We start from the raw sequence: 17,242 nt of genomic DNA on the forward strand, positions 1-17,242 counted from the left end.
GTTTGTTCCCCTGTCAATCACTCAACTCGGTCTCGTTCAGTTGCGAGAATCAAGGTCATGTTTTCTCTCCTTCTCTCCTTTTTCATTGGCCTGTGGTGTGGAGCAGGTTCTCGCCCTCTTCAGAGCAGGTGCCCTTTCTGTTGCCAGTTCTTCCTCAGTCATGGGTTCCTAGAAAATGAAAAGGTTTCCTAGGTTTCATGAGTTCCTTCTGCAAAGCCGCTGACATTTCATCCCGAGGGTATTGGACATCACAAGAAGAGGGAAACTCAGGGTGTTGGCTTAAGCCGCTCTGGCTTTTACATATGTGTGAAGGCAAGTGGTTATTCAGGGGAGGAGAGAGGAGGTGACGTACCTGTGCCCATGTCCTTGGCTGGCCACATTAGTAAGTCCCGCATCTGCAGATCCAACCAAGCATGGATTGAAAATATTCAGTTAAAAAAAAAAAAAAAAGAGCACCTCTGCTGAGCATGTACAGGATCTTCCTTATTCTCACCATATAGTAGAACAAGTGTTTATGTCATGATACGCTGCAGTAGGTGTCAGTGACCTGGAGGTACTTCCAAGCATGAGTACGATGCCTAGGTTGCCTGCAAGCTGACCACCATTTAGATAAGGGACTTTGGCATCCAGAGGTGGCCCCGTGGACATGGAGGGGGGTGGTTCCTGGCTCCACAGACCTCAGTGGCTTCCTCAGCCCTGGGTCCTCCGAGCCTCAGCAGATTTGATGTGTCTCTCCAAGGCAGCAGGCCACAGCTTTGGGTGTCTCAGGCTCAGTTGTCATCTGAAGAAGGCTAGAAATGTGGGGTCTTCCTGGTGTCCTCTTAGGCGGGGCTGTTGGCTGGTGACCGTGGCTGGCGAGTGGAGCCAGTGAAGCTGAAGCGGGGCTGTATCTGAATCTTCCCGTGGAGTCGGCGACGCCCAGCTTCTGTCCCCGAGGGTTCTCCTTGTTCTGAAGGTGGACTGCGGCCTCTCCCTCGCCCTCCACACCTGTGCGCCCCCTGTTCAACTTGGTGCCTCCTCATCAGCGCTTCCCCGGATGCCCTCAGAGGGGCAGGTTTGGTGACTGCGCCACAGGAGGAGAAAGGAAGGCCATGGGGTAGCGCATTGTGAGCTTTTGCCCAGGGTCAGATGGGCTTCCTTCACACCTCCTGGCCTCGGGCTTCACCCTGTCTCCCTTTCCCTCTGCTCCTAGGCTGTGAAGTTTGCTCTCCGAGGTTCATTGTTATAGTATATCAGTTAAGCTGTCCAGAAGAGGGCAATTGGGCAGGGACAAGACAAGCTCATACATAATGTGCAAGAAATGAATGTGGTGGTGCATGGAGTGTAATCTCTGCAGTATCACATCAGACACCGGCAGGTAATTCACGGGTGGCATTGATGGATCTGCTTAGCAGTCTGCTGTAACTATAAGCCCCTGCAACATTAGGAGGGCGCTCGCTTGGCATTGGAGGGTGCCTGTGTGCGCCACGATGGCACAGCTGTACGGGCAGATATTTCTGGGGTCGAGTTCTTGCAGGAATTGGAGCCACACTCTTGCCATCTCCTGTGGATCAGGAGCCGGGCTTGTCTCCCCTGCCCCCTCAGCCACGGAGGCCTGAGAATTCAGTCGTGTGGACTACAAGACAATTCCTTTTTATCAGAGAGATGATGGCTTAAAACTGATGTCATTATGAGGTTTAAATCAACTTTCTGCTTGCTTGAACATGGTCACCTGGGTATGGATGTACAAGGACAGAAAAGGTTGATCAACTCTGTTTGTCTTTGAGCCAGTGATACCTGGGGTGGTAAAATTGAGTTCCATGAGCAGTAATCTGTCAACTGTCCCCACAACATACATTTTTTAAGCCCGCGCCTGCATTTTCTTTTATAATGAAGGGACTGGATGTCCTGGGGAAAAGGAAAGGAAGGAAGGAAGGAAATGTAGCCAGGGCACAGGAGTTGGGTGGCGATGCCGGGATGTCCGTTGATGGAGAAGCCTGCGTGCGCACTTGCACACGGCTGACCGTGGGCCTGCTGAGGGTGGCCACGCGTGAGAGGATGAGGATGGAGAGCCACGTTCTGAAGGCCCTATTTTTCCCCCTGGAGGGGGTTGTGCTGTCCTCCAGGTTGTGGTGGGGCCTTTGCTCCGTGGGCAGGGTCCGCCCACCCGTCTCACCTGTTCTCTCTGCTCCTCCTGAGCACCTGCGGTGTCACATACAAAGACTCGTCCACTAGCTTTCTGACCGTTTAATTTTTAAAACCTACTCTCCAGGTACAGGGGAAGCTGTGGGCTGGTGACGTACCTCTTAATGGGTTTGCTCTTGGTCCTATGAATCCATCATTTGGAAGAAATGGGGGCTCTCCAGAAGTTGGGTATCCGCCTAGTCCGACGAGTGACTCCTCGCCTGCCTTCTTGTCTTAATTCTGCCTTGAGATCTGGGCTGTGGAAGGCCAGCACCCTTAGTAGAGGGTGTCTGGAGTCCGCTGAGCAAGCCGTTGACCGTCGCTGGCGGAAGCAGCACTGCTGGAGGATCGGGCTGCCTGCCTTTCGCCGGCTCCGATGAGAAGGTTCTGAAATGTAATTATCACATCGAGATTTGACCCAGAAACAGCTCTGTGGTCACGCAGCCCATTAGTGTTTACCCTTCTCCCCCGGAGGAGGAAGCTGCGTCCCCTGGCTCCTGCAGGTGTAACAAGTGGGGAGCCCTCGCCCCAGTGCCTTTGCCCACTTTGCAGACTGCTTTGGGATTGTGCTGTTCCACGCAGCCCTTAGACCAGTGTCCTTCCCGTGCAGCTGACCCCAGAAATCAACTCGCTTGAGTGGAGAAACAGGCGATTGGTGCTTTTCCTGTGTTTGCAAAAGAGAATAGAAACAGGCATGGATTCATGTGGTTCTGGTGAGCACACTGTCAGCACACGAGCCCGCGGGCTGCTGGTTCAGTTGAGCGAACGTGGCTCTGAGGGTCAGCCGTGTTCGCAGGTAATTGCTGGTGTGCAGACTGCAGAGGCGGACTTGCCAGGTACTGGCATGTCCCACCTGTCACTTGGGAAAGTGTTTGGAAATAATAGCCCAGATGCAGCAAAACCGGACGAGGGATGGTATAGTGGCCTTTCCCTTTGTTTAATTTGCCTCTGAGGTTTAATTTTCAGGGGACAAGTAATAATTGAATATGCCTAATAACTAAATGCTCATTTGGGACAAAATCCATCAAAATATAATTGGCATTTGATTTTTATGGAGGGGGAAGGAAACGGATTCGGCTGTGGAGGATGCGCTCTAGGAACATCTGACCACTTCATGTATCCTTCGAAGCCGCCTTTATGATATATATTAATTGCAAATACTTGGGCATTTGAACATTTTCTCGAAGAACCGATAGGAGAGACCAACTGTTTTTGTTAACGTTCCTGGCGGAAAGGCGGGGAAGGTTATTGGTCTGCTGTGCAATAATTTACTCCTCTTTGATATGCAAACGATCCACGGTGAATATAAAAAAATCCTATCAGACTCATTTCACAGTTCTTAACCACTCGGATTCTCTGGAGTCCATCGCCTCATTAGACCAGCGCTCTCCAATGCTGGCATAATTAAAATCTTTAACAGTTTAGCAAAGTAAAGATGTTTGGCTGATCACGTTGAGATGATTATCTCTCCATTGTATTCTAAATGACAAAAATAAATTAAATTTAGACCTTGGCATTTTTTATTATGTGTTTCAAATGAATATAATGCACACAGCCTTCTCCTTTAATTCAATACCTTCAGTTTGGTAAGAAACATGCCTCTTTCGGCTCCTGCTACTTACCCAGAAAATGGCCGGCTTCGCCCGCTGGCTGTTATGCTGAGTGGAAACAATGACCAGCCGTCCACTAGGCCGAGTCTAAGTCGGAATTGCCTGACGAGGTTCAGGGGTGTGATTTCTTTTTGGGGTTCTTCCAGAGGAAGCGGCTGCTGCTGGTGGCTGGTAGCTCCGATAGAGGCTTGCGGTTGCGCGTGTGCATGCCCTGGAATATGCATGGAGGTAGAAATTGGGCATGCTGGGCCACAGGGGCTGCTGCCAGGGTAGACCAGCAGTCCAGAATCGTCAGGGTGTGTCCTGGTTGTAATTCTTCCTGGGAAAAATACTGGTGCCACTTCACTCCTTTAGACCCATGTTCACTTTGACCCCCTTGCAAAACAGAACAACTTTATTGCCCCAAATTTATTTTACATCTTCGTTTCATTCAGCGATGGTTCATTAGCATTGATTTAAGAAATGACAGTAATAATAGTGTTACTTGTGTAAAAAGTTATACAGTTTTTCAGTAGACACATCCATCAATTAAGCATGTGGTACAAGAAACCAAAATTAATGAGGAAGATAGGTGTGTTAATGAAATAATCATAGTATAATCAATTTGACTGTTAAAAGTTGAAAAGCATTTCAGGAAGACGATATGAATTCATAATTTATGTCTAAAAGTGATTAATAAAAACTATATTTAATAACAAAGCTATTTGTCATCATTTAAGACTTAAGCACAAAAATTATTCATTTTGTGGCCCGTATTGTCATAAGAATGTAGTTGAACAGTTTCATTCTGGGCCCTTCTTTGTGTCTGGAGATAAGGTGCCGTCCTCAGGCTTTTCCTGAAATTGGGAAGCAGCAGCTGGGCGGAGGGAGGCGGGTGCTACTGTGGCAGAGTAGCTGCTGGGCCCCTGTCCCTGGTCTGCGTGTGACGAGGGCCCTTCCGCCTGCAGCTCCTGGGAGGAGGTGCTCCCGTGTTTGCCTTGGTGGGGAGGGGAGGAAAAAAGAACTGCACACACCAAAAAAACCCCTAACACTAGGCTTTGTTTACTGACTCTTTGATTTAATTACTGTTTGAAGAGGCCGGAATTAGCTGTTAATTGATTTAATTATCCAATTTGTTTGTTTCAGGCATGATTCCAACGGAGCTGCAGCAGCTCTGGAAGGAGGTGACGGGTGTGCACACTGCAGAAGAAGCCACGAGCAACAACCCCAGCAGCCTGGACCTGACCACCTGTGTGTCCTCCTCCGCCCCCGCCAAGGCCTCCCTGGTGATGAACCCGCACGCCTCCACCAATGGCCAGCTCTCGGTGCACACGCCCAAGAGGGAAAGGTAGGCAGGGGCCTGGGCCCCGCAGAAGGCTGGCTGCGGCCTGGGAGGGCAGGTGGCCTGACCCCACCTGGCCCAGGGCTCCCTAATTGGATCAGTGTGTCTTGAACATGCCTGTAATTACGTAACAATGTATTCATTATGGTGTGGGTGTGAGCATCTAATTGTTTTCACCTTTTCAACATGGAATTAGTACGGCTGTAGATCTCACGGGCTTAGGGCCAGGCAGAAGTCTTGGAGTGTCTCATTGGGTTAGATGTCAAGACTTCCAGGTCCTCTGTCTGCCAAGTTCTCCCCTGGTCAAGCTCAGTTTCTGGGCTGTGAGCACCGAGCACCTGCTGGTACCAGGCGCATCTGCTGTGGGCGATTTCGCATCGTGGTTTGAGAAACAGGACTTACTTTAGGCTGTGCTGCCCTTGTAAAGGTGGGAAGCCCGTCTTCGCCTTCGGTGTGTCCCCAAAGCACATGGTGCGTGCGTGTAGACCTAGCTGGAGGGGTGCAGATGGCCTTGTTTCTGCACCCAAGCTTCCTCAGCACGGTGGTCACAGGGTCGCCTCTCTCCTGCTGCCTTCCTGCCCTGAGCTTACGAGTTCATAGTTTTCAACATGTGTGTTCACGGAAGCCCAGGTTGGCTCGGAGGCCTGGAGGACGTCATGTGCACAAGAAGTTCTAGGAAAGCCAAGCTGTTGATCCCTGCCGTGGTTCCTTCCGCCCAGGCGTGTTCCCCGAGCTGCCAGGGTGCTTTTCCTGAGCAGAAAGCGCCCCTAAGATTGACAGCTCTTTCCAGCTTACTCTTTTCTAAACTGTTTCCTGTGTGTTTCACACACACAGCTTCCACACACAGAAGAGGAGACCTAAACAGCAGGATGTGATAGTAAATGCTGCTTCCATCAGGAAGAAGCAAGTTCTGGATTTTGTTCTTAAATAGCAATGACTCCATAAAAATATGAATTATATATTTCAGTTAAGCAGCTGCAAACATGATTTCATATCTTTCTCATGGTGTTGAGCATCATAAGGCCAGTGGTGTAATCAGGTACATATCTTTATATCAGAAGATAGTCATCTGTTTATATAAAGAGTCAAGATCTGATCCACATATATAATAGTGGTCCCATAAGATTATAAAGGAGGAAAAATTCCCACCACCCCATGCCTCATGGCCATGCGGGGCCAGCCCACAGGGCGCTACTTGGGTGTTGTGGGGACACGAGAGTCAACAGCAGTGTATGCCAGTCATACACACACAACACACATGCAGTTACCCACGCGCAGTCCTGGCTGGTGATGAGTGGTACCGTTACACTTCCTCTGCTATACTCGTCAATCACCATTTTAGAGTGTGCTCCTTCTACCTATTAAAAGACATCATTGACAATGAATAGTATGTCATGTTAGCCAGCGGCAGGCTCAAACCTCATGTTGACCCCGTCTCCCATGCGTCTTTTCTCTTGTGCCTGGGCTAAACTCATGCACTGTGGGCCTGGGAGCAATGGGTTGTGCTGCGCATGTGACCCCACGTAGCCCAGGCAGGCTGTGTGAGTACACTGGTGATGTTCACACACCCCCAAAGGGGCCAACGACCACACTTCTCAGACTGCATCCCTTGTCAGGGACACACAGCTACACATATGCATACGCACACACAGGTATTATGTTTGAGCCTAAACAGCAGAAATGAGAATAATAAATATGTTCCCACCAGAACTTGGGACTCGCCTGTAAGATTTCCTTGTTTACATCTCCACGGCAGGTGTGAAAAACTAAAAGATGCTTTACAGGGACTAGTTGAGAACAGTTTGAGGAACAGGATGGGGCACAGGGCGAGGCTGCTTGGAGCCACTGGCCAGAGTGTGGCTCCCCTTTGCAGTGGGGAAAGACACTCATGGCAGGAAGGTGGCCTGAATCCCTGCTTTGTCATCTCCCCTCATGTCTTTATCATCATCATCATCATCATCATCATTTTTTCTAAATAGAAAGTCTTAGATAGCTTGAAAGGAGAGGCTTGGGGCTGCTGCCCTTTGGTGGACTTGCTTTTCCTATCCTAGGGTGGCTGTGGTCCATTTGCTGCTGGACAATTGAATTGCATCTCCATCCACAGGCCTGGGAGGCCTGGCACTCAGAAGTGTGGACGGGTGCACTTGAGGTCTCCCTGCAGTCTTCTCACGGGAGGGCAAGGGGTGTCCCCTGGCAGTTCTGTCCTTGTGTAGATGCAGCCAGGTGATAGGTGGGTGTCTTAAGGCACGTTGGAGGCTCAGTGGCTCCAAGGGACACTGGTTCCAGGATGCTCTGCTGGTTGGGTTCTTCTCTCAGGACGTGCATGGACACTGTGCCTTGTCTCCGTGTCTCCATTTCGATACATGAAAATGCCAGAGTTAGACCACGGGTCGGAAGAGAGCTGGGGTTCCAGGGAGCCTGCGCCTGGGTGTAAAGACAGGCTGGCGTTCCAGCTGTGTGCTCAGGGAGGACACAGCGACACTCCATCACGTCATCTCCTGATTCTCTTGGCTTAGAGGAAATGTGGCCAGACTCAAAGAAAGTCCTCCCCAGTGCAGTTTCTTGTGTTTTATTGTTTCTGCTGCTGGGGCTGGAGCCCACCCAGGGCCTGGTGTGCCCTCTCCCCCTGAGCCGTGCCGCTGCCCCACCCCAGTCGGCACGTTTCCACTGGCTGTAGCCAGGAAGGCCAAGAACACCTTCACCTAAAGATAATTCAACGCTTTTAAGCTTATAGAATTGATCATTTAAAAAATCAATTACTCGTCGGCCAGCTTTGTATGTATATAGGTACTTAAAATGAATATTCCCTATTATGATTAATTTAAAAGTCCCATGTGTGATGTGCGGTTTAAATAGTGGGAAATGGTGAAGGAAAGGGAGAAAGCCTGCTGCTGTCCCTAAGGGCGTGTCCTCCCTGAAGCTGGCCGGGAGCTGGCCCTTCCTTGCTAGTTCTCCTGTGAACACGGGTCCTCGAGAGCCCTGCCTCCACTTCCTGGGGCAGAGCTTTCTCTTTGCCCCGTTCTCGTGGAACATCACGCCCAGCGCCCCTCCACCCGACTGACTCCCGCCTGGGGTGGCTCTGTGGGGAAACTCGTTGGGAAAGGCAGTCCTGCGAGAGTTTGGGTGCATGGTTAGAGTCGTGGTGTGTCTGATGTGCGTGGCACCCGGGTGGCAAGTCTCCCTGCCATTTGGAAAACTCCTGCCCCCCCAGTCCCCCACCCTGGCCTGGTGCGTCTCCCGTGAGCAGCCTCTGCCACAGCAGCTCTGGGGTCTGGTGAGCAGCAATCTGTTCAGGAGATAAATAATGTGGTTGGCACGCCACTCCTACTCTCCTCTTTAATTTGTCTTACACAAGGAAAATTATAATTAAATCATTCAGGGTAAACCCTTGAGTGCAGAGAAGGGGAAAAGCACACTTTGGGAAAGATTGCCAATAGAAACCCACTTCCCTGTTGCGCGGGGCAGAGACGTTTATCAATATTCAGCAGTGTTACTGCAGGAGCAGCCCATGTGGTTTGGGAGGCGGAGGCCAGCGCTGAAATCAAGGCTTGTTAAGATCCTGTCCCCGAGAAGCCGCGGACACTCAGCATCATTAGAATTCAGTACTGGTGCTGCACTTCCTACTTTGGTTTTTCTCCTGACAATTTAATAATGTTTATTGTGCTGATTACATATAAATTCACTGGTGCAATAAACATACCTCTGTCGTCAGGGCCTTGGAGAAGCACCGTGGGGATGCATTCGGCGGGCAGAAGCTGGAGGGGAACAGGCACACCAGGTTCCTGCTCTCCTATCTTCCAGGGGATTGGGGAGTTGTGACCCCTTCTGTAACACAGATGAGTCTCAGGCTGGGCAGGTTCTGACCTTGAAGGCATGTCCCTTCAAGTTGTCGGACTGTCTCACTTTAGAAAATTCCAAGTTGGGGTGTGGGTAAACAGAATCAACAGAATGCAAATGAAACATTTATTAAAATGCTAAATTTAGTAAGCCCTTTGAGCTTTTTGGATCAAAGCAGCTATGTAAATACAAATAGCAATTACTACTTAAGTAATTGCCTGAATTAAAATTCTAAATATCACATTATGTTATGGTGCACTAGGGAAGGGAGAGAGGGCGCTCAGTCAATCCCCTCCCTGTGCCATGCGCAAAGGAGCCACAGCCCACGTTATGCACGCTGCTGCACCCAATTTGCAGATGAGGAAATCACGTTACAGGTCGCAGAGCCAGCTGGTGGCGTGCCCAAGATCCAGGTTCAGGTCTGACTTTGCATTTACAGAACAGGACTTCAAGTTTCCATTCAGTTTGGAGGTGAATGCTGAGTTATGATATGTTGAAATCTGTATCTCTAAAAGAAATTTCAAATTGAATTTAAAATTCAGTGATTCTAAATTTTAAATAATGTTCAATTTTATTCAACTTAAAATTTAATAAAACCTTTATTGACTTAACCTACTATGTGCAAATCATAGCGCTTATGTGAGGGTAGTAGCGTTTCCTCTTTTATGGAACATAGAAACCTTTACTGGGCCTCTCATGGAGGCTGGCGAACCCCCAAACAGAACCCAGTGCGCAGCGTGGATGCCCTGCAGGATCTGCACACAGGCCAACGGGAGGACAGTCCTGCCCCTGGAGCGTCCTCGCCCTGTCCTGCCTGGTTACCCTGCAGCTTCTGCTGGATGCCTCCTGCATCTGTGGGGCTTCCGCTGTCTTCCATGGTCCACAGAAGCAGTGCTCCTTTGCCCAGAGCCTTCCCCGCTCTTTGCCTTCAGTTTGGCCATCGGAAGAGGTCTTATAACTCACTCGAGCACCGCTGCTGCCTGGCTCTTCTAAATACTTGTTACAAGGCTTCCTTAAGCATTTGCTCAGACATTTCCTTGAACTCTGCAGAGCCTGAGCTTGGGTGGACCCTGCTTCCTCCAAGGCCATCATACTCTCTCTCCGCAGAACCCAGCAACCCCAGTGCGGTCCTGTCTTCCATGAGGTGTCACCTGCCTCTGATCCCTCGGGGTGACCCTGGACGGCCATCCTCACTTGCTGACGGACCCCAAGCGTGCCAGTTGTCTCCTTTTCTCTTCCCTCCCTCCTTCCCTCCCTCCTTCCCTCCTGGTAGGGGTATTGCTTGCGTTTTCTGCGGCCCACAGCTGGCAGCAGCCTTGAGACAGCCCCTGCAGGCTTTGCTCGGCTCCTTTGCTCTGGGACAGTTTCACTGGTTGCAGTCTCTGCTTTTGACCTGTGGCCTCTTGACTGGTGGCCACGTGTTTGACTATGTAACAGTGACGCTCATGTTTATTGGGCCCTGATGATTTCAGAAGACAAGGAACTTTGAAATGCGGACATGCTTGATGTTTTGACTTTTTTTGTTTGTTTGTTTCCTTAAACTAAATTCTGTGTTGATGGATAAATGTCACCCTTCTTGGTTTAACTGCTAAAGTTTCCCAGACTGTTAGATATATGAGTCTTTAGCTTTTGCGTGTTCTCATGTTGATTCAGAGTCTGTAGAGCCAGAAATGTCAGCAATAAGTTATTGTTCCCATGACTCTCAAGAGTTCTTCCTCATTTCAATTTTGTTTTTCAAAAATCAGTAATTTGTTTTTCTTTTTGTTTGTTTATTTGAAAGTCTGAGCAAAGCAGGTCTCATAATTCTTTCTTTCCACAAGGGCATTTTGAAGAATGTGCAAAGGGTTGCAAATTTTGACTCCGACCTGCCAGTACTCTGGAAGCTTTGCAGTGGTTTGCAATAGAGGTGGGCAGACACGGCCCACCACTAATGCAGCCCACTGTGAGCTTTTGTGCATAAAGTCTTACTGGGAACAGTTGTGCTCATCCCTGATCTGTTGCCTCTGGCTGCTTTTGCACTACCACAGAAAGCTTGAGTACTTGGCCCCTCAAATATTTACTGTGTAGCCATCTTTAGAAAAAGTTTGCATCCCTGGACCTTCACCATCAGACCTGCTCCTCCTGTTTATAGAGTCATTCTCAGGGAGTTCAGGAAGCAGGCAGCCTTCTGGGCCCTTCCCACGCTGACTTGGGTTCCCTGGCTCTGAGATGGCATGTGGGAATTTGCATCTGCCATGCATACCTAGGTTCTTGGTGTGCACAGGCTGCAGGCCTGCAGCTGGGCCACGGCGTGGATGCCTATCAGAGAATCCAGGCCTCAGACTAACCGAAGATCTGCTGAACCCAGATCTGCACTGTAGCAAGGTCCCCAGGGGTTTGACATGCATGTTCAAGTTCGAGAAGGAGTGCAGGCAAGATGTTGAGTTTACCTGGGTCTTGACTGTTGACAAGAACCGAATTCCCCCCTCCCCAGATTTGATTGACATCCCAGTGCACAAAGACAGCAGTCACCACTCTTGTGCAGGCTGTCAGAGAAGCCATGTTGCTGGAAGGACCCACCCCTGGCTCTGTTCCCAGAGGCCTCGGTTTGCACTTTGTCTGTGGGGTCTCAGGCATAAGTTCTTGAAGGTCCGGTTTTTCTCTTCTCTGGGAAATCTAACCCTGACATGTGACGGTGATGAGAAGCAGCTAATGATCATGTCACCATGACTCTGTGTGATATGCAGTGCAGAGAGGACTTGACCTGTTCCTGTTTCACAGTAGGGTTACGGTCCCCTTTGCACAGATGGTGCTACTGGGGCCAGAAGGGTCTTAGAACTTGCGGGAGTCTCACTGATGGTTAGTGGCCCTGCAGGGGCCAGACCTGAATTCTTTCTGACCCTAAAGTACTTGATTCCCAGCTGGGCCGCTCATCAGAACCACTTTGGCTCAGCCTAGACCTTTGATCAGGGTCCCCAGTGAGTAAAGCCAGGGGTTCAAGACCAAGCGCAGTCCTCCCTCCCGTGGTCACAGCCCGGGGCTGCACCTGGCCGTTCAGCCACCTCTCTTCCTCCTCGTCTTTCCTCAAGGGTGGAGGCTGGGAGGCTGGAAGTGGAAGGAGCAGGTTGAGTTGTGGCGAGCAGGCTGCCCGTGTCCTGCCAGGTGTGTGGAGCAGCCTAAAGCCCAGGGGGCTGGTCTGCTTCAGTGCAGGGTCCTGGCAGCATCCTGGCACTGTCTGAATACAGTGGAAGAAGGAGCCTGTTGAGGGCAAGGCTTCCTTTCTTAAGTCAGAAGCACCCTCTGGGGGCTCCTGGGCATCTTGTACCCCAAGTGCACTGTGCTGGTTGGCACCCAGCCGGGCTCCAAAAGGCTGCCATTCACTGATCTCAGCCTTGGCAGCCGGGTGCTCGTGGGCCTGAGCAGGAGGAGGGCCTTCTCCCAGGCCAGTGGGACACAGGTGCGAGAAGGGGCCAGGCTTTATGGGTTTCCTTGCCTCTTCACTTTGTGGGGCGATTTAAAGAAAACAAAAAATAAACGAACGGCTCGGCCACTGTCCCCTGGTAGCTGTGTCTTACCTCAGTGAAGTGCCTTGTCACACACAGCGTCATCAGACTCCATAGATCTTTTTCTATTTATTGTGCTTAAGTGATGAATGCTTCCTAATAAAATGACATCATTGATATGAAGAGGCACGTTCACGTTAGAAGTTGCTCCTGAATTTGGTTGATGTTCAGTTTTTTCCTTGGGACGTTGTGTGATGTGAATCTCCACCATAGGCCGTTCATTCCATGCCTAATGGGCCAATAATGTTGGAACCCCCAGTTTCCTGGACATTCTGTCCTGATGCACGGCTCTGGCGGCCACAGGCTTTCTGCCGAGGCCTCTTGCTAGCTCACGGTTTCTCCGTGTTCACTCGGGTGGAAGGGCCTGTGCTCACACACCCAGGGGGTGAAGGGAAGCCATGGCCAGAGGAGAGGGCCCTCCAGCCTTGGAGGACTGCTACGGCGCTGCCCCTTGTACTGGGTTTTACGCTTTCACCTGCAGAAGGTGCTTGTTGGAATGCGCACCAGCATTTCCCACCTGCCTTTCATGAGTGGAAGTTTTTCTCGGTGGGTATCGCAGAAGGGCAACCTAAGCACCTCCATCCCGAAGGCCAGGCAGCCTGGAAGAGTCCTGGTGTCCTTGTGGTCCCTCATGACTGCCAGGTTCCCAAGCCAGTCGTGGTTGCAGAGGAGCACAGAGCTGGAGACTTGGCAGGAGGGCTTCCCTGCCGAGCTCTGGTCGTCCTCCTCCCGCTGCCTGGCCCAGTCGCCAGGCGCGCAGGTCTTTTGGAGGGAGCCCCCGCCCCACTGGCTGGCTCGCTGGGGCCATGCAAATGAGTGTGTTACATGTGTACAGCATTCCCAAAGTTCTTTATTCCACCCCCTTTTGTAATCAGGCCAGGCCTAAGTATATTATAAAGTATATTCTCCTCATTAGAACAATAGTGGGAGCTCACAAAGGGAGATTGTTAATATGTGCTCCGGCTTGTCACTTCTGCCTGTGTGAATAAAGAAGATAACCATTCCTTTGGGAAGCTATTTCTGGAATTGAGCAACAGATACGCTAGCCAGAGAATTCTCCTAACTGTAATTTTCCTTTTTGTGTGTACTCAGAAATAACATCCCAGTGGGCTCCCCGGGGCCACGACGCATGCAGTGCACAATCGCCACAGCCCAGGTGGTGTTACATGGGACAATCCCCCGGGCACATGTCGCCAAGAGCTGTACAGCTTGTTCAGTGTCTCCGTCCATATGGCGCTCGGTCCCATTCACAGGGAGGCACTGGGCTGCTCCGGGAGGGGCTGTGGTCAATGTAGTGTGAAGCCGGGGCTTCTGCTCCCAGTGGCCGCCGCCTCGCTTGGGATTGGACCTCAGGTCTGAGCTTCATTGTGCACATGCGCTGTGCCACTCACCTGCCGCCGCAGCTGGGCCTTGCCGCTGTTCTGTAGGCCCTGGTCACCTCCACGGGGCGACGCACACCTGGTGTGCACAGGCAGGGGCCTTTCTGGGTGGTGGCTGGTGGAGTGACAGGGCAGGAGAAGTGCGTGTTTGTGCTACAGTCCCATAAACAGGTGTCTGTTCCCTCTGTGTCCCTGTCTCTCCTTTTTTCTCCCCATTTAGATGTGGAAACAATCTTCATTGTGCAGTTTGGATTATTGGGCTACTTTTGGCTGGTTAGTTTTTATCTAAAAATGGGGGGGGGGAGGGAGATGGAGCCTGAGCGAGCTCAGAGTGCTCCAGCGCGGGGACGTCTCCAGTACCAAGGGAGGGGCGGGCCGGCGCTGGTCTGGAGGCACTTGGGAAGAGGCACCAGCGGGCCATGTATAGGCCACTGGGGCTGCTTCTGCTTGTGTGTCCCTGTTTGTGTTCTTGTTTGGTAAACAGACCCGTGGCAACTGTGGCTGGTGGTATTTATACCACCTGTGAGGCTCCCTGCACAGTCTGTCCTGTCACAGCCCAGGGGCAGGCCGCCGAGGCCTCCTCCCCTTGTTTCTTCTTTCTTTCTCCCTGGGTTGCTCTCTGCGGGTTCTTGGGGAGCTCTGGGCTCCGCCTTGTGCTGTGAGGGCCTGGGATGGCCGGAAGAGAGGAACCCGCCTTCCCGTGTGTCGTCATCGCCTTCAAGGGCCCCCTGAGGGTGTGTCCTAGGATTCCAGTTCATCCCCCCAAAAGGCTCCCCACTCTGGGAACCCAGGCCCGACCACGCCTCTGGTCTGGGACGGCCTTTGTGTCTGCAGTGTGACAGGCCAGGCCTGTCGCCCCGTACCCATGAGCCCTGTGTTCGACTCACATTTCTCCACATGAGTCACATTTGTGAGGAGAACACGATGTCTCCTGTTAAAGATCAGTGTGAGAAATAAATGGCAGTTTACTTTAATTAGAAAAAAATTGACACCAGGAGCTGGAATAATCCAGTGGCGTTTGAATAAATTAGAGGATGGTGAAGACAGAACTAAAAAGGAGCTCGCCACGGATAAGTGGGAAGCTGTCCAGAGTTCAGCGAAGTCTGTTTCCAAGTGGGACACGAGTCGGTGTCAGCACCACGTGTGTCCATGCAACCGTCTTACCCAACATGGAGCACCTGCCAGGTGTCCTGGGCTGTGGCTCTTAGAGCTGAGCTCCCTGGTCACGACTGCAGGGGACAGTGCAGAAACAGACCTGGACTTAGACAAGGACAGGAGGTACATCCTGGAGCCAGGGGCAGGCAGGCAGGCAGCTAAGCAAGGTGGAGAGGGTGGCCTGGCCATGCCTGTCATTCTGTCCCTTGAACAGACCCTAACAGGAAAGGGAACACCCCTATAGGCGGAAGCAAAGGCCTCGGGGCAGAGGCAAAAAATGGGACTTGTTGTGCTGCATGGTGGCCGCAGCTTGCAGAGTGCTGTGCTGGTGACAGCTGTTAGGAGCCGCTCCGCAGCTGGACTGCAGGGCCAGGCTGCTGCTTGTCACTTCATCTCAGTGTGCTTGGCTTCCCAAGTCTCACGGGCACGGTGTCCAGCCTCGCCTCAGAGCTGGGACTGTGAGGACTGAGGAACACCTGCTTTAGCTGCTGGCACACAGTAGGTGAATATGAGTTCGCCGTGGTCCATAACCGTGAGGTTGTTGGATGAGAACCTGAGCTGCAGTAGTGGACGTTTATCAAGTGCTGACTCTGGTTTCTGGGAGTTGAAGGATGGCAGCACTTCTTCCTCTTCATAGCTTCACGGTCTAATTTGAGAACGGCGTGGACACAGACACCTGCAGGCCAGAGAGACCCTGCAGCCCTAGAAGCGTAGACTACAGCAGGGCAGGGCACGTGCCCACAGCCCAGCTCCTCAGGAGGCTGCGGCAGGAGGATTGCCAGTTGGAGGCCAGCTTGGGAAACCTAGACTCCAGCTCAAAATAAGAACAGTCCAAAGGTCTGGGGGGCATCACTCAGTGTGAGAGCACCCAGACTCAACCTCCAGTACCAAAAAAAAAGAAAAAAACCATGTCCATAACTACACGTGATCCTGTAGACCATTTGTCAAAATGTGCACTTGTGGAGTGTCTTGGTGATCTTGGTGTATTTGACCCCCACCCCCAGAAGGCCTCTGTCCTGTGGTCCACGTCACACCCCTGCACACCCAGCCTGGCTCATGCCAGGTGCTAGGCATCATGGCAGAGACTGGATGACGTATTCAGAAAAAAGCCAGCTCATGGGTATCAGAGGTTGAGACCACCAAGAGCAGTCGCACTTTTGCCAGCCTGTTTCCCCGAGTGCTGTGGGAGCACCCGGGTGGCCTCTTTCGATACCTGTAGATGCTTCAGACGGGAGACCGCTTGGCTTCTGGTGGGGTTGGGTCTCGGCCTTCGCCTGCGTTGGGTCACCTGGGGGACTGGCTGCAGCCCAGGCTGCTGGGCCCGACTCCGTGAGTCAGGGTGGGCCGGCAGGTGCTCCTCCTCAGCAGGCTCCCAGGGACTGCACATGAAAACCACTGCGCTGCCCTGACGGGGCTTTGAGCTTCCCAAGTGCTGTCCTGTGCACCCCGTTCATCCCTTCTGAAGGTCAGAGGGACAGAGAAGCCATCCAGATTGGGATTATTTAGGAATATCGGGTTTCCGTGCCCAGACGCGTCCTTAGTTGTTTGAAAGACAAAAGTGTCTCAAGAGTGTGGCCCAGCGGGGACTCCCGCGCTGCTGGCATGCAAGTCGCTGGCAGTTGCTGGCGCCTCATCTCTCTGGATTTCTTCTCTGGGTCTGTTGTACTCCAGGCCTCTGTCCTCGTTCTGTCCCTCTCAGCAGCTGGGCCCAGATCAAATATCGCAGCTTTGATGTCCATCACCTGCTCAGTAGCCCTGTGTCCCCAGCTGTGGAATCGGGCAGAGCTGCGTCATCCGAGGACGAGCACCCGTTCCCTCACAGCCGATGCAGGTGACCCCAAACTCTTCAGTGTTCATCTCCACAGAAGCTGGAAAAGTGCATCCCATCGGACTACGTAGTCACGCGTGTGCACGTCCCAGTGTCTTACCTGTATTTAAAAAACCAGCCGCTGGCGGTGAGGAGCACGCCTGCACATACACACGTGTATCTGTGCGTTTGAAAGCTGCGTTAGCACACGCACATAGAGGAATTGACGTGCCCTACTCATGAATTGTGCGCACCCTAGTTTGGAGGTTCTCGGAACCCTCCGTGGTGCGTATCACTAAACGGGTGTTTAATAATATTGAACAGCAAGTTAAAGGTAGGGATCGTCTACCCCAGTGGACATAACTGAAGCATCTGCAGGAAGAGAAACCAAAGGGCTCACAGGAAGTCAGGAGGGACCCGGGGGGCAC

At 51.8% G+C, this 17,242-nt stretch overlaps 1 protein-coding gene across 6 annotated transcripts in view; it reads left to right on the top strand.

Moving 5' to 3' along the window:
- The window catches only part of Foxp1 (forkhead box P1), a 516,185-nt gene that overhangs the window by 444,451 nt on the left and 54,492 nt on the right, over positions 1–17,242 (top strand). For all 6 annotated transcript variants that reach the window (XM_078033591.1, XM_078033596.1, XM_078033595.1 and 3 more), the window contains one exon: positions 4,899–5,100. In XM_078033591.1, the coding sequence (XP_077889717.1) occupies positions 4,899–5,100 (202 nt within the window). The remainder of the gene's footprint in view (positions 1–4,898; positions 5,101–17,242) is intronic.

Source organism: Ictidomys tridecemlineatus, chromosome 16, assembly GCF_052094955.1.
Source record: "Ictidomys tridecemlineatus isolate mIctTri1 chromosome 16, mIctTri1.hap1, whole genome shotgun sequence".
Lineage (NCBI taxonomy): Eukaryota > Metazoa > Chordata > Mammalia > Rodentia > Sciuridae > Ictidomys > Ictidomys tridecemlineatus.